At 38.9% G+C, this 22937-nt stretch overlaps 1 protein-coding gene across 9 annotated transcripts in view; it reads left to right on the forward strand.

Annotated features, from left to right (window-relative positions):
* RARS2 (arginyl-tRNA synthetase 2, mitochondrial) overlaps window positions 1-22937 on the forward strand; it is a 73324-nt gene that overhangs the window by 8452 nt on the left and 41935 nt on the right. For 4 of the 9 annotated variants that reach the window (XM_070796105.1, XM_070796104.1, XM_070796106.1 and 1 more), the window contains 3 exons: window positions 10024-10097; window positions 15950-16052; window positions 17488-17571. In XM_070796105.1, coding sequence (XP_070652206.1) covers window positions 10024-10097; window positions 15950-16052; window positions 17488-17571 — 261 coding nt within the window. Of the gene's footprint in view, window positions 1-2497; window positions 2674-10023; window positions 10098-13001; window positions 13166-15949; window positions 16053-17487; window positions 17572-22937 lie in introns of all 9 variants that reach the window. The other 5 variants (XM_070796108.1, XM_070796107.1, XM_070796111.1 and 2 more) reach the window with 3 other exon arrangements.

The following is a 22937-nucleotide window of genomic DNA, read 5'->3' on the forward strand; positions in this document are numbered from 1 at the left end:
GACAGCATATTAAAAAGCAGAGACATTACTTTACCAACACAGGTCCGTCTAGTCAAGGCTATGGTTTTTCCAGTAGTCATATATGGATGTGAGAGTTGGACTATAAAGAAAGCTGAGCACCGAAGAATTAATGCTTTTGAACTGTGGTGTTGGAGAAGGCTCCCACAAAGAGTCGGCCACAACTGAGCAACTGAACTGAACTGAAGTTTCAGTTGATACCTTGTTTGCTGACTATTTGAGTCTGAACTAGTTCAGACCTGAAGAAATTCTGCACATGTGGGAATACTGGTGCACTGGCTCTTGCTGGCAAACGTACACCTGGGATCTGGTTATAGTAGAGTCAGAAATGAGGAATAACCAAGGATAATTGATAGTTTAAGTAATTCAGAATCTGGAAAAAAGATTGATCATCTTTCAAGAATTTTGAAACTCATTGCCTTGTAGACTGTTATCTGGATAAAAATATAGAATTAATTTTCTATAAGGTATCAGTTCTGCCACATATATGTTTGGTTGCTAAAGCATAAGGATCTTTTTTTCATCAGCTAAATTAGGATTTTTTGTGTGGTTATTGGAGATTTTGATCTGGAACCTGGCAAGTTAAACTCCTAACTGAATTTCAAGTCTATGTAGACTAGCCACATTGATAGTATATTTTTTTGACTCTGTGTTCAGTTCCTGACTACCAAATGTGGGACTTATGTGTGCCTGTGTGTAAGGGAAACTGTTGAGAACTGCCCTCAAGCTGATTAATTATTGTCTTTTTCATGCCAGGTATCCTGGGAGCCAGGTTCTGTTACATTGGAATCTTTGACTTTAGGTTGCCAAATCCAAGGTTTAGAATTGTACCTGGCACATTGTCAGCATTCAGTAGGTGTTATTATTGTGTTATTCATGAGAATCTCTGGTGATAGGTTCCCAAACCAGATCTGGCATATGTGAATTTTCACTTTGATTCTCCCTTTTAGACATGGTTCTGCTTTCAACCTCAGGTTTCCTCTTTGCTCAGTTGTAAGTTATTTAGTTTATTTTTCAAGGACTGTGCCTTGTGAATTTTATTCCTCTGTCTTCAGGTTTAAATTTTTGAGCCTTAGTCTTCTTTTAGTGCTTTATTTTCAACTAAATAAACTTCTGACATATTCTTTAAAAAAATTTTCTTTCACTATTATGAGGCCTCAAGTGGATAGCTAGCAAAATGCCCTTGTTATATCTGTGGTAGCCCCAGATGAAACCCAGGAGAACACTTTTACCTAAAGGGAAATAAAAAAGAAATCTGTAGCCAAAGAAACTCTTAGGTCACTTTCTCATCAGAGAAAACACTAATTTCAATCTCAGAGACAGTTGAAGAAAGTCCTATTATTTCCAGAATAATTTGGAACCTATGAGACTGTAAGGAAATGAAAAACCATGCTCTCCAATATTTGACAGTGGTTCTTAATGTTTTCTTATTTTTGTGTATGTGCCCCATCCATTTGAATTATACTCCTCGAATTAAAAACCCTCCCTCAATTGGGCACTGATTGTTAACATGGGAGGCAGCTGGTTTCTCCTTTTGCAATTTGTCTCTAGCTTTGTCTACTTGAGACGAGAATCACCTGAGAAGCATTAAAAACAATACCTAAGCCCAGGTCCCTTGGGCTGTAATGGGGTAGGGGCCTTGAAGTTCTAAACCTTATCAGGTGATTCTGATATTCACTCAGGCTTGATAGCAGCTAGCTAAAGACGACCAGCAGCGGAAAGGTATGGTACGGTGGTCCCCATATTTTACTTCACGTTAGAATCAATCCCAAGAGCTTTTTAACATCTGTTGCTCAGGTCACACCCTGTATTAATTAGAATATTTGCATGTGGGAGCCAGACTCCAGTGTTTTCTAAAGATCCCTGGGTCATTCCCATGGGCAGCAAAATGTGGAAACCCCTGGTATAGTGATTAAGAACAGAAGATACAGGTTTAAATCCAGCTTCTCTGATAAGTAGGTAAGTTCACTGTACTTCATTTGTAAAATGGAAAATTATTTAGCTCCCTTATAGACTTGGCATTAAGATTCAATGAATTAATAGAGTGCTCAGGATTGTGTTTTATATATTGTATAAATGCAGTACTCATTAGTCATTATTATCTCAGAGTTTTGAGGATGTGGTATTTTGAACCACCTTTCCACACTACTACCCCCAGAGGCTGGAGTTGGGGACCTAATTATTATCCACTAGCCTAGGTAAAAACTTTAGCACCTGTTTGGTCAGGCCATTCAAGATGGCTGTTCCCTTGCTCTCTGTATTCTCTGCTGACCAGGCCCTGCTTCACTCACATGACTATCCAATCCTCTTAATTATAGAGCTTACTCAGTTACTGCCTTCTTTCTTGAACCCTCCCTCAGCTGCTGGTTTTTCTGGTAACTGGTGAGCCAACCTGATGGCAGTTCCGCCTATAAATGAATGGTAGCTCCTTCTTCCCCCAAGTAGCAAAAATGGCTGTTGTGTCTTGTCTGCTCTGCAGGGTGGGATGTTTTCCAGGTCCTAGGCTTCAGACGGGAGAAGGCAACGACACCCCAGTCCAGTACTCTTGCCTGGAGAATCCCAGGGACAGAGGAGCCTGGTGGGCTGCCGTCTATGGGGTGGCACAGAGTCGGACATGACTGAAGCGACTTAGCAGCAGCAGCAGGCTTCAGACATGTAAGATTTTTCTATCTGATAAATCATTAGTGTCTGTCACTGTCTCCTGGTCCCTTTTTTTGGTCTCCAGGCTGGGCGTCAACAAGGCTTTCGGGCCTGCAGGGTGCGGTGCAGCAACCCTACATGAAGTTAGGTAACCAGAAAACTGTGTATCTGAACGATACTGCTTAATTTTCAACAGGAATTCCTTAACAGTAGATACTTTTATAAAGTTGTGCATAAAGTAAAAAACCTTTCTCATTTTTGCAAAAGTAATACCTGCTTATTGTAAAAAATTACAATAAAAAAGGTACCAAGAATATTTTTAAAAATCTCCCCCATAAGTAGTTATCACTAATGTTGACCTTTATTTTAGATACATTTCATTGCAGGTATACAGGTGGAAAAAAAGGATAGATAGGCTTTTTATAAAAATTGGGCTGTATTGTAACCAGTTTTGTTTTTTTTTTAAGCTTTACAATGAATAATGTCCGACTGCTAAAAGTATACTATCCTGATTCCTCATATATTCGTAACCTAAATGTAGTTTTAAGTAAAAAGTGTTAAACACAGTTTAGCCTGAATTTAACAGTAGCAACAAAAGTACATTTCAAAGAATTATTGATATATTTTCTAAATGAGCCCTCATTTTCTAATGAGCAGTTAACAGATCATGAACAGCATCACAGTTTGGAGCGTTATTTTTTTTTTTAATCTTAATGTTTCAGAGACTCATCTCTACAGAGAACAAACTGGTGATTACCAAAGGGGAGGGGCTGGGGGAATCAGACAAAAGAGGTAAAGGGAATTAAGATGTGCAAGCTTCCAGCTGTAAAATAATTGTCACCAGACACAATGTATGCATAAGGAATATAGTCAGTAATGTAGCAACTTTGTATGGTGATAGATAGTAGCTGCACTTACTTTGGCTGTCATTTCATGCATCACTGTGTTGTACACCTGAAACTAATATAACATTGAATGTTAATTTCTTAAAATCTTGGTGTTTCAGATTTAGGCAGTATACATGACACTCTTAAGGCTGGTGTAACTTTCCTCTACCTTTTCAGTAACTTTGTCAAAGTTAGTAACACTTATTAATGATATCTGCATACTTCTATTTTTAATTAAATACAATGCTTACCTGGTATATGACCAATCTTCTGATACATGGCTTAATTGGCTGCCTTTATGAGTAGATTTTTCAAGAAGGGCATTATTTTTTTAACTTTTTTTAAAAAGAAATTATGACTTTTCAGATAAAAAAAAATCCTAGGTATATCAAAAGGAGGCTTAATCACTGGAAAATTAGCGTGTTTAAAAAAACTATGAAAATAGTAGATTTAGGAATAATATTAAAAATCTTCGTTTTAGAAATAAAGCAATAACACCAGGTTGTTTAGTTCTGATTTTGATTTTCCAAAGTCTGATACCACAGATGCAAACACCATACAATAATCTAATGTTATTTAAAATTTTTCTGATTTTCATATATTGGCAACTAATTCAATTTAAAAACCAACTGAGCAGATGAAACAAGTGTATCATTTTGTAGCTTCTCTAGTAGATGAAACTCGCCTTATATAAATTCTAAATTATTTGCTTTAACCAGAATGTGATCTTTGTGAATAGTTAGCATGGTGACAAAGTAAAATACATTTATTTCACCTCTGGAGTCTTCTTGATTGGGTGCTTTATTTTTGAAATTTAGTGACTTGACCAGGATGTGTCATTTTCTGTTTCTGTCATTGTGTTTTTCTGATGTAGTCATTTATTTTGATCTGTAGATTCCATTTGTTTGTCTCTTTTTTCCCTTTTAAGACAGTCTTTAATCATGGAGAATACTATTAATACCCATGTACCCATCACCCAACCTGAGAAATAAACTATTACAAATACTATTAAAATCCCCTGGGGATCCATCCCTGGTTGCAAACTCTCTTCACATATGAGGTTTTGTGTTTATCATATCTGTGCATGTGACTTACTACCTACGAAAGTACTCCTATATAGTATTCTTTTGCAAGTTATTAAATTTTATATAGGCAGTAATCAAATTTTAGTTATCCTCTGCATGTTGGGGTGTTTTGTTGTTTCTTTGCTTCAAATATTAAAAGATTTCTCCATAATGGTGCACAGAGATCAAGTTCTTTTCATTTTACTGGTGAGTGGTGTGCCATGGCAGTAATACACCACAATTTAGATTTAGTTCTTTATTTCAGGGATGCTTTCCCTTTTATTGACAATTATGCCCTGTTACCTAGGTCACACCTGATTCTAGCTGCCACTGATGTGAACAGTTTCACATGTGCTTCCATTTACTTACCATCGACAGCACTTCATCCTGTCAAAAAGCCTGCTACCAACACAGACTCAGCTTGGGTGGAGTGAACACTCTCATGGAACTCCCGCTCAATCACTGAGAGATGGAGGCTCCTGCTCCCTACTTTTGGATAGACACTTTCAGTATACATTGTATACAAAAGTAAGATAGAAATTAAGCCGCTGTTGCCTGCATCAGTGACCTTGATAGCACTATCTTATATTTACTTCTTCTCTTCTCTCACTCTCCCCCATATATCACTTCTGCTCTCAGGAGTCACTTCCCAGATAAACTGCCTGCACGCAGTCCTTTTCCCAGGCCCCGCTTCTGGGGGAGCCACAATATAAATCTATGAGTACTTTCTATTTTTCTTAGGTTTTGTTCATTCATTTCTATGACTGCTGGTAAATGAGACTAAGGTAGGAGCCCTGCTAAATAAGGCTGCTCCATTCTGTTTGAGAATCTTTTGCATCTCTTCTTGGCATGCTAGAGTGTGGGTTTGTGCTTTCTCTCTCTAGACTTACTGCAGCTGGAGAGCCAGTGTACCTCTTCTTCCTGTTCACTTGCTTCTTTGCTGCTGGTGTTGTGTTTTTTAATTTTTAATTGAAGGAGGATTGCTTTTCAGTATTGGTTTGATTTCTGCCATACATCAACATGAATTAGCCAAAGGTGACAAATGTCCCCTCCCTCTTTAACCTCCCTCCCACCTGCTACTCCTTCCCACCCCTCTAAGTTGTTACAGAGTCCTAGTTTGAGTTCCCTAAGTCCTACAGCAAATTTCCATTGGCTATCTATTATTTTAGGGACACAAGTTACCCTAAGGTTGAGTTATCTTGTACCCAATTTTATTTATCTTTGTCTGATTGCTTTATGTTTTTTTAAAATGTATATTCTCTGATTATCTTAGCCCTTTTATGTTCTATTTTCAGTTCTGACTACACTCTTCCTTTGTATTTAATTATTAGTTCTATAATGTTTGATCATCAGACTCCATTTTTATTTCACTCTGTTTCATTTAGTTCTTGTTATTATATTCAGACATCTTGAAGCCCTTGTGAAGAATGTCTTTGTATTAAATTATATTTTTCTTCTAGAGTTCTTTGATCTCTTGTATGCCACATTCATTTTTTTTTTTTTTCTTTCAGTCCCTGCCCCTGCTCTCTTCTTATCGAGCTCTCTTTCAGTTTGTCTGTTTTTCATGCCTGTTCTTTTTCATCTTACTAGTGCTTGACAGCTCTGCCCAGACTTCATATTTGCTTCCTCATTGTGTGGGCAACTTCCTTATGCTCCATATCAGCATTATTCTTGGCTCAGCTCACTTTTGTGGTTACAAAATATACACTCTGCAGCTTTCTACTCCTCTTCTGTCTCTCCAGGAGGTCATGGTGACCTGTACACATTACTCCTGAACTCTGACTTGGCATATTTTTGCTGCTAGTTCTGACATTTTTCTGTGTCCTATAAAAATTTCTCCTATGACTCTTCCTGCCCATGCAACACAATATCAGGATTTACTCCCTGTGATTGGGGCGTATATTGTGTTTCCATTGTGGAGGCCCTCAGATTCTAGCCCTAGAATCTTCACTTCTGCTGGAAAGTGCCCTAAATCACTTCTCTGTTTTACCCGTTCTTGCCTGCAGTTCTGTAGCATCTATCAGTCATAGATGGGTTGGGGGGGGGGGGGGGTGGGGGTGGGGGCAGGGTGGAGAATTCAATGTTTTCTCTCCAGATTTGGTGTATTAATGAGGTTGTTAATTCACTTTAGGAGCCTTGCCAAACGGCTGCTCCATTTCTTCTCAGAACCTGCTGTATCTTTCCTTGGTTTCCATTCTTGAAGTTTATAACTTTGAGCTGTGCCTATCATATTGTATTTGTTGATGGAGAACCAACCAACCTCTAACATTCCCTCCTTTCTCCTTTTCTTTCTTCCTTCCTTTTCATTTTAATTTGTTAATGGGTAGGAAATGGGAGATGATTAAAGAAGACTTCTTTCTACTACTTAATCCCCAAGTCTGTCTTTTGGGTTTTAATTGTGGGAAAATAACACATAGCGGGCAAGTACACATAGTTGGATGGCATCACTGACTCCATGGACATGAGTTTGAGCAAACTCCGGGAGATAGTGACAGACAGGAAAGCACAGTGTGCTGCAGTTCATTGGGGTCGCAGAGTCGGACACGACTGAGCAACTGAACAACAACACATAACCAAATTTACCATTTTTTTTATAGTGTTTTTTTATTGAAGTACAGTTGATTTACAGTGTTTAATTTCTGCTGTACATCAAAGTAATTCAGTTACACACATATATATATACATTCTCTTATATTTTGCATGATGGTTTATCATAGGATACTGACTATGTTAATAGTTCTCTATGCTATACGGTAAGATGTTATTTATCCATTCCATATATAATAGCTTACATCTACTAACTCCAGCCTCCCACTCCACCTCTCCTTCACAAGTCTGCTCTGTTTGTCCATGAGTCTCTTTCTGTCTTGTAGATAAGTTCATTTGTGTCATATTTTTAGATTCCACATATTTGTTGTTCGTTGGCTCAGTTGTGCCCGACTCTTTGCAACCCCGTGGACTGCAGCGCGCCAGGTTTCCCTGTCCTTCACCATCTCCTGGAGATTCCACATATAAGTGATATCATTTGTTATTTGTCTTTCTCTTTGGCTTACTTCACTTATTATGATAAATTCTGGTTGCATCCATGTTGCTGCAGATGGCTCTATGCTTTTTATGGCTGAGTAGTATTCCATTGTGTGAGTTTCAGTTTTACTCAGGGACCTTGCTGCTGCTACTGCTAAGTCACTTCAGTCGTATCCGACTCTGTGCAACCCCATAGACGGCAGCCCACCAGGCTCCCCCATCCATGGGATTCTCCAGGCAAGAACACTGGAGTGGGTTACTCAGGGACCTTACTGATGACTGTAGCCTGGGAGACCGCCACTTTGCAGCTCTGAGTGAATTGCTCTAAAGAGGTAGGAAGAGAAGCCAGTTGAGTCGTGGCTGTTGGCTAGGGAATGCGTACAGTCAAGCTTACATCTCAGTAAGAGATTACAGCTAATCACAAGGAACAAATGTCTCAGTTAATTATTTCAGTGCTGCTTCAGATATAGGAAGGTTCAAGAATCTGGGTTATTAAAATTCTTGCTGAGATGTACATAGACCTTTCTAAAGGGGCCTGATTTTCCAAAGCACAGAATGCCTCATTTTTTTTGTCGGGTGTATTATTGGTCAGCAACTACAGTGGCTAATGACTTAATTTGTTTATAACTGCATGACAGTCTTTTATTTTTCAGCGGAGTTTAGATATATTTAAAATAGGCAAAAATATAATAGAAGAATAGGCAGAAGATCTTATTGCTATGGGTAAGTTTGAAAGACATGGCCGAAATAAAACCCTTTAAAGGAAGAAGGAAATAATACTTATTACATGCTTGTTATGTGACACAATTTTGTTAGTCTTCACAAGAGTCCTAGTTTATTATTAATAGATTTGTTATCCCTGCTTTTCAGATAGGAAAACTTAAGCTCATTGATGTAAAATGACTTTCTCAAGGACTCATAGATAGTAAAAGTGGACCCCTTATTATTGATGTAGCTGTACTGGCAGGAACATTTTGCAATATAAACATGAACTATTACAGTCTTTATTTGGTAAATGCTTTGGAACTATTTATCCACTTCTGAGCAAGTGTCTTAAGGAAAAAAAGCCTTTTTTGTAAAGTATACAGTAATTCAATTCCTAAAGGCTAGAATTTAAAAAGAAAGACTGCACTCTGAGATTTAAACTTAAAGAATCAGCATATGCTAGATCAAAGCAGAACTACAGAGTATCCTAAACATAAATGATAGCTCCAGGTCTGCAAGTTTTAACCTTTTTTTAGGTTTATGAAATTTACCAATTTCTTTTGATATTAGGATAGATATTATTACTCATAATGGGGGTAGTGGCTTTAGTTTTATTCCTCTCCTTCTGAACACTTACAAACACCTCTGAAGAGGATTAAGATTGCTTCTTAATCTCTTCCAAGTTCTTTTTTTATTCACCCCGTTGTTCCCTTTCCCTTCTCTCACCAGCTATGACTTGACCATTGCAGAGGTTGCATAAAGATTGAGGAATTAGGGGAGAAAGGTGAAGACAGTTTTAAATTCATATGACTGTATTGCTGTTTCACTGTTTTGTTTTCATACATTTCTCTTTGAAAGGATATAGATGTGACATAGAGATTAAATGTAGGTTCTGCTTATAAGATAGCTTGTGTTCACATCTCTGTTTTTCTGCTTAAGCAAATTACGTAAATTCTCTGAACTCCATTTTCATCACTCATGAAGTCTACAATAGTGATCCATGGAATTATTTGGGAGAAAAACTAGGCGTGTAAGAAATCTCTATCATGTGAGAATCATTCAATAAGTAAGAATGTCTCCTCCAACAAACTTTGAGTTTCTGATGAGGGTCAGTCAGTGAGCTTTTCAAAAATGCAAGGGAGTAAACTTGGTAGAGCCTGTGGGTCAGGTTCCTCCCGCCCACCCCCCCCATTATTTATTTGTTTGCTTGTTTAAGTAGTGTGAGATTTTTGTCTTTTAGTCACTGCTGTATTCACAACTCCTAAAACAGTGTCTAGCACAAAAAGACTTTATGAATGAATAAAAAGCAAATTATCTTTGGTCCTCAGTGGTTTATCCCTCCTCTTTGAAGAAAAGTTTTTTAAATTTACAAATAGAAATTGATCCTTTTTAGTAAACAGTTCTATTTGCCAATATATGGTCAAACCCTCTTCTTGTCCTCAACTCCTGGCAACCACTGATCTAATCTTTAATCTTAGAGTTTTGGGCTTTCCAGAATGTCTAATAAGTTGAATCGTGCATTATACAGTCTTTTGATTCTGGCACTTGTCACAAAACAAAGTACATTTGAAGCTCATTTGTGTTGTGGTTCAGCATTTTTTTTAATTGTTGAGTAGCATTCTGTTAATCTGGAACAAATATATTAACAATCTTGCACTGTTTTATTCTTTTTGTTTGATTTCTAGCTTTCCAGAGTGTTGGATCTTCCACCAGAAAACTTGATCAAGTCAATATCTGCAGTTCCGATTTCCAGAAAAGAGTTGAGTATAATATATTTATAATGATCTAGAATGTGATTGATTTTGTCAGTTAACCAAAAAATGCAGTTACTCTCCAGTTTACAAAAGAAATTATCCTTAATACATGATTTAATGTGTTATTCCTATGGCTTTAAATAATAAAATTCTATGCTTTAATACTCTGACATGGCAGATTATATTAATATTCTCATGTAGTTTTGATGTGTGATAACTGTATGGCAGTCTTTGAGAAATTTGGAATAAGGTTTGAGTTAATTCTGTAACAGCAAATAAAAGAACTATGATTCTAGTTAGAAAATCAGAGTTTTTGAAGAGATCTTAGAGATTAAACACCTATCTAATGCCTGAATACTATTGTGCCATGTTGACTGCTAGATTTTTAGTGGTTTTGTTTGGTTTCAGTTTTTTTGTTTGTTTCCATTTGAGGACCCCCCCAGTGATAGAGAAGGCAATGGCATCCCACTCCAGTACTCTTGCCTGGAAAATCCCATGGACGGAGGAGCCTGGAAGGCTGCAATCCATGGGGTCGCTAAGAGTCGGACACGACTGAGCGACTTCACTTTCACTTTTCACTTTCATGCATTGGAGAAGGAAATGGCAACCCACTCCAGTGTTCTTGCCTAGAGAATCCCAGGGACGGGGGAGCCTGGTGGGCTGCTGTCTATGGGGTCACACAGAGTCGGACACGACTGAAGTGACTTAGCAGCAGCAGCAGCAGTGATAGAGAACTACTGGTTAGGGCTACATATACTCTATATAGTTGCTACTTGGATTCAGAGAGAGCTGTTTGATGAGTTTGATCATTCTCATTGATACTTGTTTACCAGGTGACTGCTGCTGCTGCTGCTAGGTAGCTTTAGTCCTGTCCAACTCTGTGCGACCCCATAGACAGCAGCCCACCAGGCTCCCAGTTGACTAGAAAATTTCAATACTTGAATACAATACTCTCTCAGTTAATTAATAATGACAAGAAATTAGCTACGTAGTAGGCGTAATGCTTTAAGTTTAAATTATCATTATACTGTTACGATATAATGATACCATTATTACTATACCATCATGTCCTTAAATATTTTGTCCCCTTAACTTTGTTAGGATTTTAAGACAAAGTAGAATGAATGTTTTTTCCCAGAATAGGACAAATGGATAAGTGGAAAAGAAAGAGAAAGGCTACATATGATCTTGTAAAAGAGCATTTTTAAAATAGCCTATTACAACTTCATCTGTTTTGAGTTCCAAGAATAGAGGAGACCACTGACCAAAAGATGGGCTTTGTATGTAAACTGATTCAGTGTTGCGAACAGTTACCTACTTTATGAATCTGTAAAGGGCATTTTGCATAATAATGGAAATGCCTGTTTTTATTTTGTGTTTCAAAGACCTTTAGTAAGCTGAACTGTCTTGACCCATCTTTTGTTTCTTGTTGTTTTTTTTTAAATGAGGTAACATTATATATATTTCACATGGACAATATTCTGTATACAGTATAGCATGCTTTGTCACCACCAAAAATTTAGTGTTCCATCTGTCATTATACAGCTGATCCCCTTTACCCGTTTACTTCTCCCCACCACCCCTTCCCCTCTAGTAACTAGAACTCTGTATCTGTATGTTTGATTTGATTTGTTCACTTATTTTTTGTTCTTTATACTCCACATGTGAGCAGAATCATACGGTATTTTTCTTTCTTGGTCGGACTTACTTCATTGAGTGTAATATCCTCAAGGTCCATCCACATTGTCCCAAATGGCAAGATCTCGTCTTTTTCTATGACTGAGGAGTGTTCCATTGTTCGTGTGTGTGTGTGTGTGCGTACATCTTCTATATCAATTCATTTATGGGCACTAGTTTGTTTTATACCTTGACTGTTATAAATAATGCTACAATAAATATATGGGTGCTTGCTGCTGCTAAGTCGCTTCAGTCGTGTCCGAGTCTGTGTGACCCCATAGACGGCAGCCCACCAGGCCCCGCCGTCCCTGGGATTCTCCAGGCAAGAACACTGGAGTGGGTTGCCATTTCCTTCTCCAATGCATGAAAGTGAAAAGTGAAAGTGAAGTTGCTCAGTCGTGTCCGACTCTTAGTGACCCCATAGACTGCAGCCTACCAGGCTCCTCCGTGCATGGGATTTTCCAGGCAAGAGTACCGGAGTGGGGTGCCATTGCCTTCTCTATATGGGTGCTTATATCTTTTCAAATTAGTGTTTTCATATTCTTTGGATAAATACCCAGAAGTTGCTGGATCATATGGTAGCTCTAGTCTTTTTGAGGAATCTCCGTAGTGGCTGCACCAATCTACATTCCCACCAGCAGTGTATGAGTATTCCTTTTTCTCCACATTCTTGTCAGCACTTGTTATTTCTCACTTTTTTGACAGTACCTATTCTGATGTGAGGTGATACCTCATTTTTATTTGCGTTTTCCTAGTAATTAGTGATGCTGGGCATCTTTTCACATGCCTGTTGTCTTGGCCCCTCTTTTGAATAAGATTTTCTATACCTGCTTTGAGTTCCTTTGTGCAGTTCCACTTTAGCAGTCTGAAAAACTAAGATTTTGTTTCATAGAAAATAAATAATAAGGAGGACCTCAATTTCTCTAATCTACCAGTTGAAAATTCTGCATATTGAATTTGTTTAAAGGAATTGCTACTGCTTTGTCTTCATAACCCCAGTTATCCTTTAGAGTACTGAAACAAAGCCTAACTGTTCTGTATTTCTAATTTGATTCTAAAGTGCTATAACATGCCAGGAAAATTAAGAAATATTATTTTTGTTAATGTGGTTTATTTAATGTGATATGAATCTATTTGTTCAGGTAGTCTAATTCTCTGAATTATATAGTTGACCCTTGAACAGTGTGGGTTTGAATTGCATGGGTGCAGCTATATGTGGATTTTTTTTTCAGCTAGCATGAACTGCGGTACTTCATGATCCATGGTTGGTTGAAGTCAATTGACTACAGAGCCCCAGAAGGTCCAAGGGCTAGTGTTGGCCTATTGGTGGCAGAGCCAGGTCCTGGAGTCTGTAGCTACAAGGCCCCCCTAGTGGTCCCAGTCTGTCAGCCCACTGGTAGGTGGTACTGGGTCTAATGTAACCCTGAGGGTCCAGGAGTAGTGCCAGCAATGGGGGGCGGGGGGGAGGGGAGCCGGGGTGGGGGTTGGTCCTGGGCCCTCTGGTGGGCAGGACCAAGTCCCAGGGAAGCTTGGGACTCTGGAGGTCTTGAGATGCCTGACCTTCAGCTGGGTGGGGCTGTGTCCCTGCCCAGAGATGTACTTGGCCTGATGTGTCCCATTATTGATGATGATAAGCTGATCAGCAGGGCTGGGTCCTGAGGTGGCTGGCTGTGTGACCAGGGGACCCCAGGGCCTGGTACAGGCCAGCAGATGGGTAGGGCTGGGTCATAAGACAACTGGCTACAGGGCCCCAGGGATCCTGAGACTAGTGCTGCCTCTCTGTTAGGGAGCTAAGTCCTAGGGTGGCTAGCTGCAGGGCCCACAGTCCCAGAGCCAGTGTTAGCCTGCTCATGAACAGGGCCACGGCCTTAAATAGTCCTGGGGCTGGTGATGGCCTCCTGGAGGGCAGGGTCAAAGTGACCCAAGGCTGGTGATCGCCCACTGGTGAGTGTGGCCATGTCCTGACCCAGCTGGCTGAGGTGCCCGGGATATCCTGGAGGTGGTGTCAGCCTTATGTTGAGTAAGGCTGTGTCCTAGTGGGCTGAGCCATATCTTTTGCTGCAGGGTCCAGGAATCCCAGGGCTGATGCCCACCCCAGTGAGGAAGGAGGGTCCCTATGACCACTTGTGGCAGCCTGGGGATCCCTTGGCTATTGTCAGCCCATTGTTGGGTGGGGCCATGTACCTGGCCTGGAATACCCCCAAACTAATGAGACTGGCTAGTACCTGAAGCTGGAACCCAGCACTAATAAGCTTGAAGGAGAATTTCAAAATGGTATTTACTAGCACCAGTATCCTCATGAATGAGCTCCCTAAATTGACTGCTGTCAGTGTCTCTGTCCCAAGTTGTGCTGCTATACTTAGTCACTCAGTTGTGTCCCACTCTTTTGTGACCCCATGGACTGTAGCCCACCACGCTCCTCTGTCCGTGGAATTCTCCCAGCATGAATTCTGGAGTGGGTAGCCATTTCCTTCTCCAGGGGATCTTCCCAACCTAGAGATGGTACTTGGATCTCCTGGATTGCAGGGGGATTCTTCACTGTCTGAGCCGCCTAGTCATCCAGTGACTTCAGTGGATAGTTGCTCTGTTAAATAGTTGCAGTTTTCATGTGCATGCAGAAGGAGGTTAGCTCAGGGTCTTTTTATTCTGCCACCTTGGTCACTGCTCAAGGCTCAGGAAAATTCTTAGTGGTTATTATTGACTAGATTCCTTAATGTGATCAGAAGTTACACAATTTTTTAGACATATGCCTGGATTTCAAGAATGATAAGGAAGTTATTTGTGCTCCTGTGTTTTGTGTTGAAGTGAAGTGAAAGTCGCTCAGTCGTGTCCAACTCTTTGCGACCTCATGGACTACACAGTCCATGGAATTCTCCAGGCCAGAATACTGGAGTGGGTAGCCATTCCCTTCTCCAGGGGATCTTCCCAACCCAGGGATTGAACCCAGGTCTCCCACATTGCAAGCGGACTCTTTACCAGCTGAGCCACCAGGGAAGTCCAAGAGCAGGTGAGGGGGCTAGAAATGGGCTAGACAGACAGTGGTTCAGCCCACCTATTCTGCCCAGAGAGTCTCATTCTCTACTTTGTTATTAAACATTCAGTGTCAGTAATTAATTGGAAGTTTGTATATTATTTTTATACCTTGAACAATTTCAAACTATAGAAAATTTATAGAGAATAATGTAATGAACACTCATGCTCACTTTCTAACATGTTAGGTCTTAATTTTTTCCAAATTTTGTTTTCTACAAATCAAACATTGGTTACTGTTGAAGCCACCTGTATACCATCCTTCCTTAGAGATAACTGCTCTTTGAAGGAAATGATTGTTTTCACTACTCGCTTGCCTAGTTTCTTTCTTGGTTTCTTTGTTTTTGCATTGTTTCATCACCAACCCAATGAAAAGAATGGCGGTGTCTGTCTCTTTAAAGAACTACTGAGTGTTAAGAATAATACAGTGGCACCCCGCTCTAGTACTCTTGCCTGGAAAATCCCATGGATGGAGGAGCCTGGTGGGCTGCAGTCCCTGGGGTCGCAAAAAGTTGGACACGACTGAGCAACTTCACTTTCACTTTTCACTTTCATGCATTGGAGGAGGAAATGGCAACCCACTCCAGTGTTTTTGCCTGGAGAATCCCAGGGACAGGGGAGCCTGGTGGGCTGCCGTCTATGGGGTCTCACAGAGTCGGACACGACTGAAGCGACTTAGCAGCAGCAGCATGTTAAAATTCAGATTTCACCAGTTTTTAAAAATATTGCTTTGGTCATCTGAAGGTCAATGAAGAGGCTTGAAAGAAGGAAGTATTTGAAATAGTGGAGGAAGATTTGTAGAAGAGGTCAAGAGACTTGAGCTTTTTTCTGACTCTGTTTAGTAGTTGCAGTAGACTTTTAGGGGAGACAATGAACTTGCCAGACGTCATTTTTCACATTTGTCAAATAAGGTGGTTGCTGTGTGTCTCTTACAGAGATACCATAAGGCTACAGCTGGGTGATGGAAGAGGAAGAATTTTATAAGATAAAGTACTCAATCAGGACATAGTGATGATACTTCTAATTGCTTTGCTTTCTTCTGATAAGATTATGTCAGTGTAGAGAACCCAAAGTGATTAGTCTTTTTTTGTTTTCCCTCTGGTAACATTTTTAAGGTAACAGTCTTTTCCTGTTTCACGTCTGTCTTTAGAGAGGTAGCTGACTTCCAGCTTTCTGTGGATTCTCTATTGGAAAACAACAATGACCATTCAAGACCAGATATTCAAATTCAAGCCATGAGACTGGCAGAGAAGGTACTTTAGCACTATTATCTCTTTTGACATTATAATAAACATGTTAAATAAAAAAATATTCTGCAGGCTATGTCAGCCATAATAATGGATTTAATAGTATTTTTGTTCAAGACACCTTGGAAAGTGTAATTTAAATTTATTTTAGCTGCATATTATAAGGTTAGGATGGTTTTTGAAATTAGTTATGAAACACTCCTGTTGAGCTGACAGTATTCAGTTTTTTGATTACTTATAGGAAGACTGAGTGTTAATTAAATTTACACATTGAAGCTGGATGGACTTCTGAATTCAGGAGAACAAGTTTAATAAATTAGAACAGTGGGCTGCAGTTTTAAAAAATGAGTTTCTGAGAAGATGAACATTAAAATATGTGAAGAAATGATTAGATGTAAATAGAACCATGATTTCAGAGAAGTGGTTAGATACTTGAGTAATCCTCTTTCATTTCTAATATCTCCGATGGGCTCAGTATCTGAGAGAGGAGTTGACAGGACTGTGGAGAATGACCACATCTAAACTGTGAGTGTCTAATACCTTCAGAAAGAAAGAGGAAGATCTGGGACAAAGTTGTTTTGTTTTTGTTTTAAATAGGATTACTACATGTGACACTGAGGAAGGCATGGGCACTCTGAAGAGTCCAAACAATGAAAGTCAGTTTCACAGAAAAAAATATATAAAGAATGAGTATAATAAAGAGGCTCTGGTAGCTAAGTCAATGTTTATTTGACCACAGAAATCACCCCAGGTTTTTTTTCTTTTTTTGCCACACTGCACGCAGGACCTTAGTTCCCCAACTAGGGGTTGAACCCATGGTCTCTCAACCCAGATTTTTATCAGGAAGCATACCAGGAATAAAATTCTCCTAACTACAATATTTATTTCCTCCTCCTGTGAGTTCTCAAAAATGAAAGCTGGTGGCTCCTCAGTAACAACAGGTATCTCTTTAAGTCTCCCAGCTGCTTTGAACATCTGGTTGGTTAAAAATGTAAAGCGTGTTCATTAAAGACCAAATATTTAAATTTTTTACATATTTTATGGGGGTGTAAGTTGTTTTAGCAGAGGCCCTAACAGGGTATCATGTTCTAACACTCTTATGAAAGGTGGGTAAAATAAAGAGTTCATTGCATGTTACAGTACGTGAGGTGGGGGTCAAGTGATGGCTCCCTTTTTTCCACATTAGAGAATTTGAAGTGAGAGAATGGGAAAGAGGAAGAGAGAGTCTCTGAGTAGAGTAGCATTCCAGCCGGGAAAGAAGAAAACATGTGAACACAAATATAATGACAGAGCTGGAGAGACCAGCTAAGCCCAAGTCCAGACACATGACTGTGAGAAAGGACACATCTGCTGTCCTTGGAAGCCAGTCCCATAGGATTAGAACTGCAAAACTCATTAGGCCTATTTTATAACATACCTGTTTTACTTTATATCTTTTCAGCTAAAATGTGACACAGTGGTGAGTGAAATCAGCACTGGTCAAGGGACTGTAAATTTCAAAATCAACAGAGAACTGTTAACAAAGGTAAGAACGGGTTATGGTGCAGCTGTTGCACCTTCTCTCGTTCCCTCCGCTTCAGCTACAGTGTTTTCCCTCCGCTTCAGCTACAGTGTTTTCCCTCCGGTTCTTAAACTTATCCTGCCTCCTCTTGCCTCAGAACTTTTACACATTCTGATCCCACTGCGTGGAAATCACCCCAAGTTCAGTCTGCTTATCCTGCACATCTTGGTTTTTCCCTAGCAGTGCCTTTCTGACCCCTTCATTCATACACTCTCTTAACACTGTATATGCCTCCTTGGCAAAACTTAACTGTAGTTGCTATTTTACATTTTTCTTATTTGATGAATGCCTTTTGCCCTTTAAACTTTAATTTCCATTAGGGCTTATAGCATCTGTTTTTCTCACATACACGGTTCCTAGCACAGCACCAGGCATGCAGTAAGTGCGAGATAACTATTATTAAATGAATCATTGGACTCCATATTGAATACAGGAAAGCAGTACATTGAAAGTACATTGTACAAAGTACAAAGTAGTACATTGAATACTTTGAAAGCAGTAGCTGGTTGCCACTCTTTAGTAGCCTATAATCTATTGGAAGCATAAGATGTATACGAGAAAAACCATAAGACTCTTTTTCTTTTAATAAAACAATATGAATTTTCTTAAAGTGATTGGTACAGTAAGCATAAGAAAGATCAGAGATAGTGAAATAGAATGACCTGAAGGAGTTGGGGAAACCTCATAGAGGAATTGGGTCTCCGTTGAGTGAGTGTGGAGGACAGGTAATCCTAGATAAGCAGTGGTGTGAGACCCTTTGAGTTTTATCTCAGTCAAACTTTAAAATTTATCATCATGCATTGTTTGGTCTATTATTAAAAAAAAAAAAAAAAACAACAACACGATTGTTGGGTAGGTCAGACTTTGTATATACTATGGTCTTTAATTGCAAATAAAGATAAAACCAAAACTTCTAATACAGTTTCTTACCAAGGTTATATAGTTTACAGATATTTACCCATCAGTCCTGTAATTCTTCTGAAAAAGTGTTTCATGCTTGTCTTTAGATCTTTGAACTTTTTTCTTTTATCTTTTTTTCCACTGTTATTTCAAGATTAAACTTGTTAAACCAAAATCTGTCACAGGGACAAGAAGGAAATTTGTTTTGAGCTTGTCAAAAAGTGTCTTTATCTTGTTGGGCTCTTGATAACATTTCATGTCAACTTGGCAAACCAGTGAATCTAATGTCCCATTTTGAAATAAATAATTCTTCCCAGTTGCTTTTTCAGTGTTTGTAGAAGGAGAAAGGCAGCTTACCAGTGTGCCTTCCAAATTTTAGGCCCCTTGATAGATGCCAATATTTTACATTTTTTGTTTTCCCTGAGATGGGAAAATGTGCTATGGTAGATGTTTGCCTTTATAGCCAGCTTAGCTGAAGGAGATGTGGTTTATATTTCGAGGCAAGGCATATATTTTGTTAATAATTTAAAATTTCAATGGTTGTGAGTTTTCATGCTTTATTACAATTAATTGAGGTTTTTCTGTGGTATAAGGATGCCCACTAGCTCACTTATTAAAAATATTCACAAATCCTTCTCAGTTGACAGTGTGGGGGGAAAAGTGAGAGCTTTGGGGTTCAGCTGCTCTTCCTCACATGGAAACCCTCCCTTCATTGTAACAACTTTGAGGCTCTGGATAATGTGATTTTCATTAAAGGGCAAGCAGATTGCTTACAGAAGCCCTGCTCAGTGTCACAGTAAAGATACATCCTAGAGCAGTACTCATAGTTTGGGAAAGGAATATTAAGCATTTTACCTGTGTTATAAGTTATGATTTAATAATTCTTATCTGCTCAAAGCCTAATTTCTTCTACACTTGGCTCCATTTTTTTTGGGCCTTAAACAATATTCACTTGTGAGTCTCAAGTTTCCAGATCACATTGAAAAGAAAATTCAACCCTCTCAGGACCATTATAAAACTTTTTTTTCCACTTTGAAGTTATCAAGATTAACATGTAGCCGATGATCTATGTCCAAAACTTAATCATCAAGCAGAGAATTATGAGTTTGTCATTGCTTACACGTGTACAAATTTAGCCTTGCATAAAATGTATCTGTTCATGCATTGCAATTGAGTTATTAATACTGGCAGAATCGGGATGATTAAATGTTAGCTTAGGTTTAGATCACTAATAGCAGTTTATACTGTCCTCATATAAATCATCCTCAAAGGTAGGAGGCTAAAATGTGAAATTAAAAGTAGTGCAAACTGCCAAATCTCTGGGGCTAGATAATACATTTTTCAGTGCTAGAAGAACTTATCACTATGAAGAATGATCACTTTGGTACCAAACTTGTTCCTTGGGCTTCCCTGATAGCTCAATTGGTAAAGAATCTGCCTGCAATGCAGGAGATCCCGGTTTAATTCCTGAGTTGGGAAGATCTGCTAGAGAAGCGATAGGCTACCTACTCCAGTATTCTTGAGCTTCCCTTGTGGCTCATCTGGTAAAAGAATCTGCCTGCAGTGCGGGACACCTGGGTTTGATCCCTGGGTTGGGAAGATCTCCTGGAGAAGGGGAAGGCTACCCACTCCAGTATTCTGGCCTGGAGAATTCCATGGACTATATAGCCCATAGGGTCACAGAGAGTCAGACACAACTGAGCAACTTTCACTTTGACTTTTCACAGATGACTTTCAGAAGGAACTATAGCTTCAATTAATAGTTAATTCGGTTTACAGGGAGGAAAAACAGAAAACGAGTTTAACCACATAGGGAAAAAGCAAACAAAATCCTATTTGGGTTTTTTTGTTTGTTTGTTTGTTTTTTTGGTGTGCCTTAGAAATACACAATGAATAACCTTATTTTTTATTTCACATACATGCAGTTTTATTTGCCAACTTCAACTATGCATGCTCTTCCAAAACTTAAGGAAAAGAAAAAAAAAAAGACTGATTTCAGTGGCTCTAACTTTGCTCATTATTTCACTAATTGAGTTTATGTCAGTAGGCAGTGGTTACATTCAAGTCATGTGTAGTGTCAGTTGAACACATGAAAAGAATGAATGATTAACCATGTTTCAGCTACTGACTAAGGAACTGACCTGTTAATCAAGCAGTGGTAGCTTCATTAGAAGTTCTGTTGAAAGTTGTAGAGAAATACCAACCAATAAAGAATTCAATAAAATGGCAAAATTCATCCACAGAAAATGGAATGGTGGGAGGTAAACAGAAAGTACCAGCCAGTTGGAATAGTCATTAATTGGCTAAAGCATTCCAAAAAGTGAAACTTTTGAAAGATTTAATTTCTGATAAGTTCTTTATGTACCTGCATTTACATTACCAAGTATTTCTTACCTTTAAACATAAATATTGGTGAATAGATGGCCCCTAACTTATTTCTCTTTTGTAATATCAGGTAACTTTACTAGCTGTCTGACATTCTTCTTTGTGCCCACTAATTCAATAAACTCCTTGCTTATTATTTGCCAGGGACTATATTACTGAAATATAGAGACAAATGGCATGTGTCCTGGCCTCAAGGAAAGAAAAGCATAAAAAAATCACAAGGTAATGTGTAATGGCTAGACACTGGGATGAATCATATAATGAAGGCATGTATAAGATGCAACCCCAGTGGAAAGAAAGAAGCACATAAATCTTTTCTTTTTTTCCTTTACTCCCTCAAAGTAAATCTGTCTTGAGGAAGCAAAAGGTAACCTTGAATTAGGATGAAAATAAAGAATATACTTGGGAGATACGAGGGGAGGCATTCCAGGAAGAGGGGACAGTTGGGCCAGGGTACAAATAAGAATATGGCATTGTTTGGAAGTCAGAAGGTGATTGAGTATGATTTGTACATTGGATGGTGTGGGGAAGGATGTGAAATTACACAGTGGGAATAATAGTTTCATAATAGTGCATAATAGTTTCAGCTTTTTCCTCTGTCATCATTTCCATGGTGAGTTATGTGTACCAAAGGTGGCCCCTGTTATGATTTTTTGGTATTATGCTAATGAAATTTATTTCATTTTAATCATTATATATTATCTGTTGTTATAAAACACTTCTAACTTGTGATTTTTATCAGTATTACAGTGTGTTTTCAACAAATCAATTTCCTCAAAATTAAAAAAGTAAAAATGATATGCATGTAAAAATCAAACCAGAAACTGGTAAAATCACTTAAGTGGTAAGAAGTCATTGAAACCTTTAAACAGAAAGTAAATCATGTCTGACTCTTTTGTGACCCCATGGCCTTTAGCCACCAGGCTCCTCTGTCCATGGGATTCCCAGGCAAGAGTACTGGAGTAGATTGCCATTTCCTTTTCCAGGGGCTCTTTCCAACCCAAAGATCGAACCTGTGTCTCCCATATTGGCAGTTGGATTCTCTATCACTGAGCCACTAGGAAAGCCCATAGACCTGATTGAATACGTATATTATGTAAAATAGGTGTTACTTTTCTGTTTTAGTTTTTGTAGCAGTGTAGCTGACAGATAATGAGGGTCTAAACCAGAGGAGAAAACTAGAGTGATATGTAGGAGACAGCACATGCAGAGCTTGGTGATTAACAGATGATTGATTCTGGAGGTTGAGGGAAAAAGGCAGATCTTAGGGACTCCCAGGTCTCTGACTTGGTTAGCTGGAGGGTTCAGAGTGAAGTTTGTGGAAATGAAAAATGTAAAAGGAAGAGGAGTATGTTCTATTTGAAGTGTCTGAGGGAGATGCTCGATCCTGAGTTCTGTACATCAGTCTATAGCACAAGATTCTGGTAGGTAAGTGGTGAAGTCTTAGGACTTTACACCTAGAAGAAGTGTAAATAAGGAGCGAGAAGTGAGGAAAGAGTGCAGCGAGGGAATCGGGGTGGGCATTGAAAGAGGGATCTACAAAGGAAAGCAAAAGTCAGTAGAATGATGTCACTGCAACCAAGGAAGGAAGGGTAGTTTCAAGGAAGAGGGAGTCGTCATCCACCAAAATGATGCTTAAAAGTGGTTACCCCTGGGGAAGGCAGAAAGGGATGAGGATTAGAGCAGACTTTAGCCCTATCTTAATTTGTTTAATTTTTTTAATTTTACAAAAAATGAATTGATTAATAAACACAACTTAAGTATTCAGCTGGGTTGACATTTAAAATACTGATTTTGAGAGCACCTTCAGTGAAGTAGTAAAGAAACAAGTTAGCAGGTGGGTTCAATTGTCACTGAGTGCTTTGGAAGTGAAGCACGTAAGATAGTCTTAAAGTTTTTTTTGTTAGTTTGTTTATGCCAGAGAAATCAATTATTCAAGAGACATTTGTTAAAAGAGAATTCTAACTAACTGCTACTACCTTTTTTGGAGTCTGCCATCCCTTACATAAAAAGCAATAGAGGGTGAAAAGGATGGAGAAGCCTTA

Source organism: Bos indicus, chromosome 9 (assembly GCF_029378745.1).
Source record: "Bos indicus isolate NIAB-ARS_2022 breed Sahiwal x Tharparkar chromosome 9, NIAB-ARS_B.indTharparkar_mat_pri_1.0, whole genome shotgun sequence".
Lineage (NCBI taxonomy): Eukaryota > Metazoa > Chordata > Mammalia > Artiodactyla > Bovidae > Bos > Bos indicus.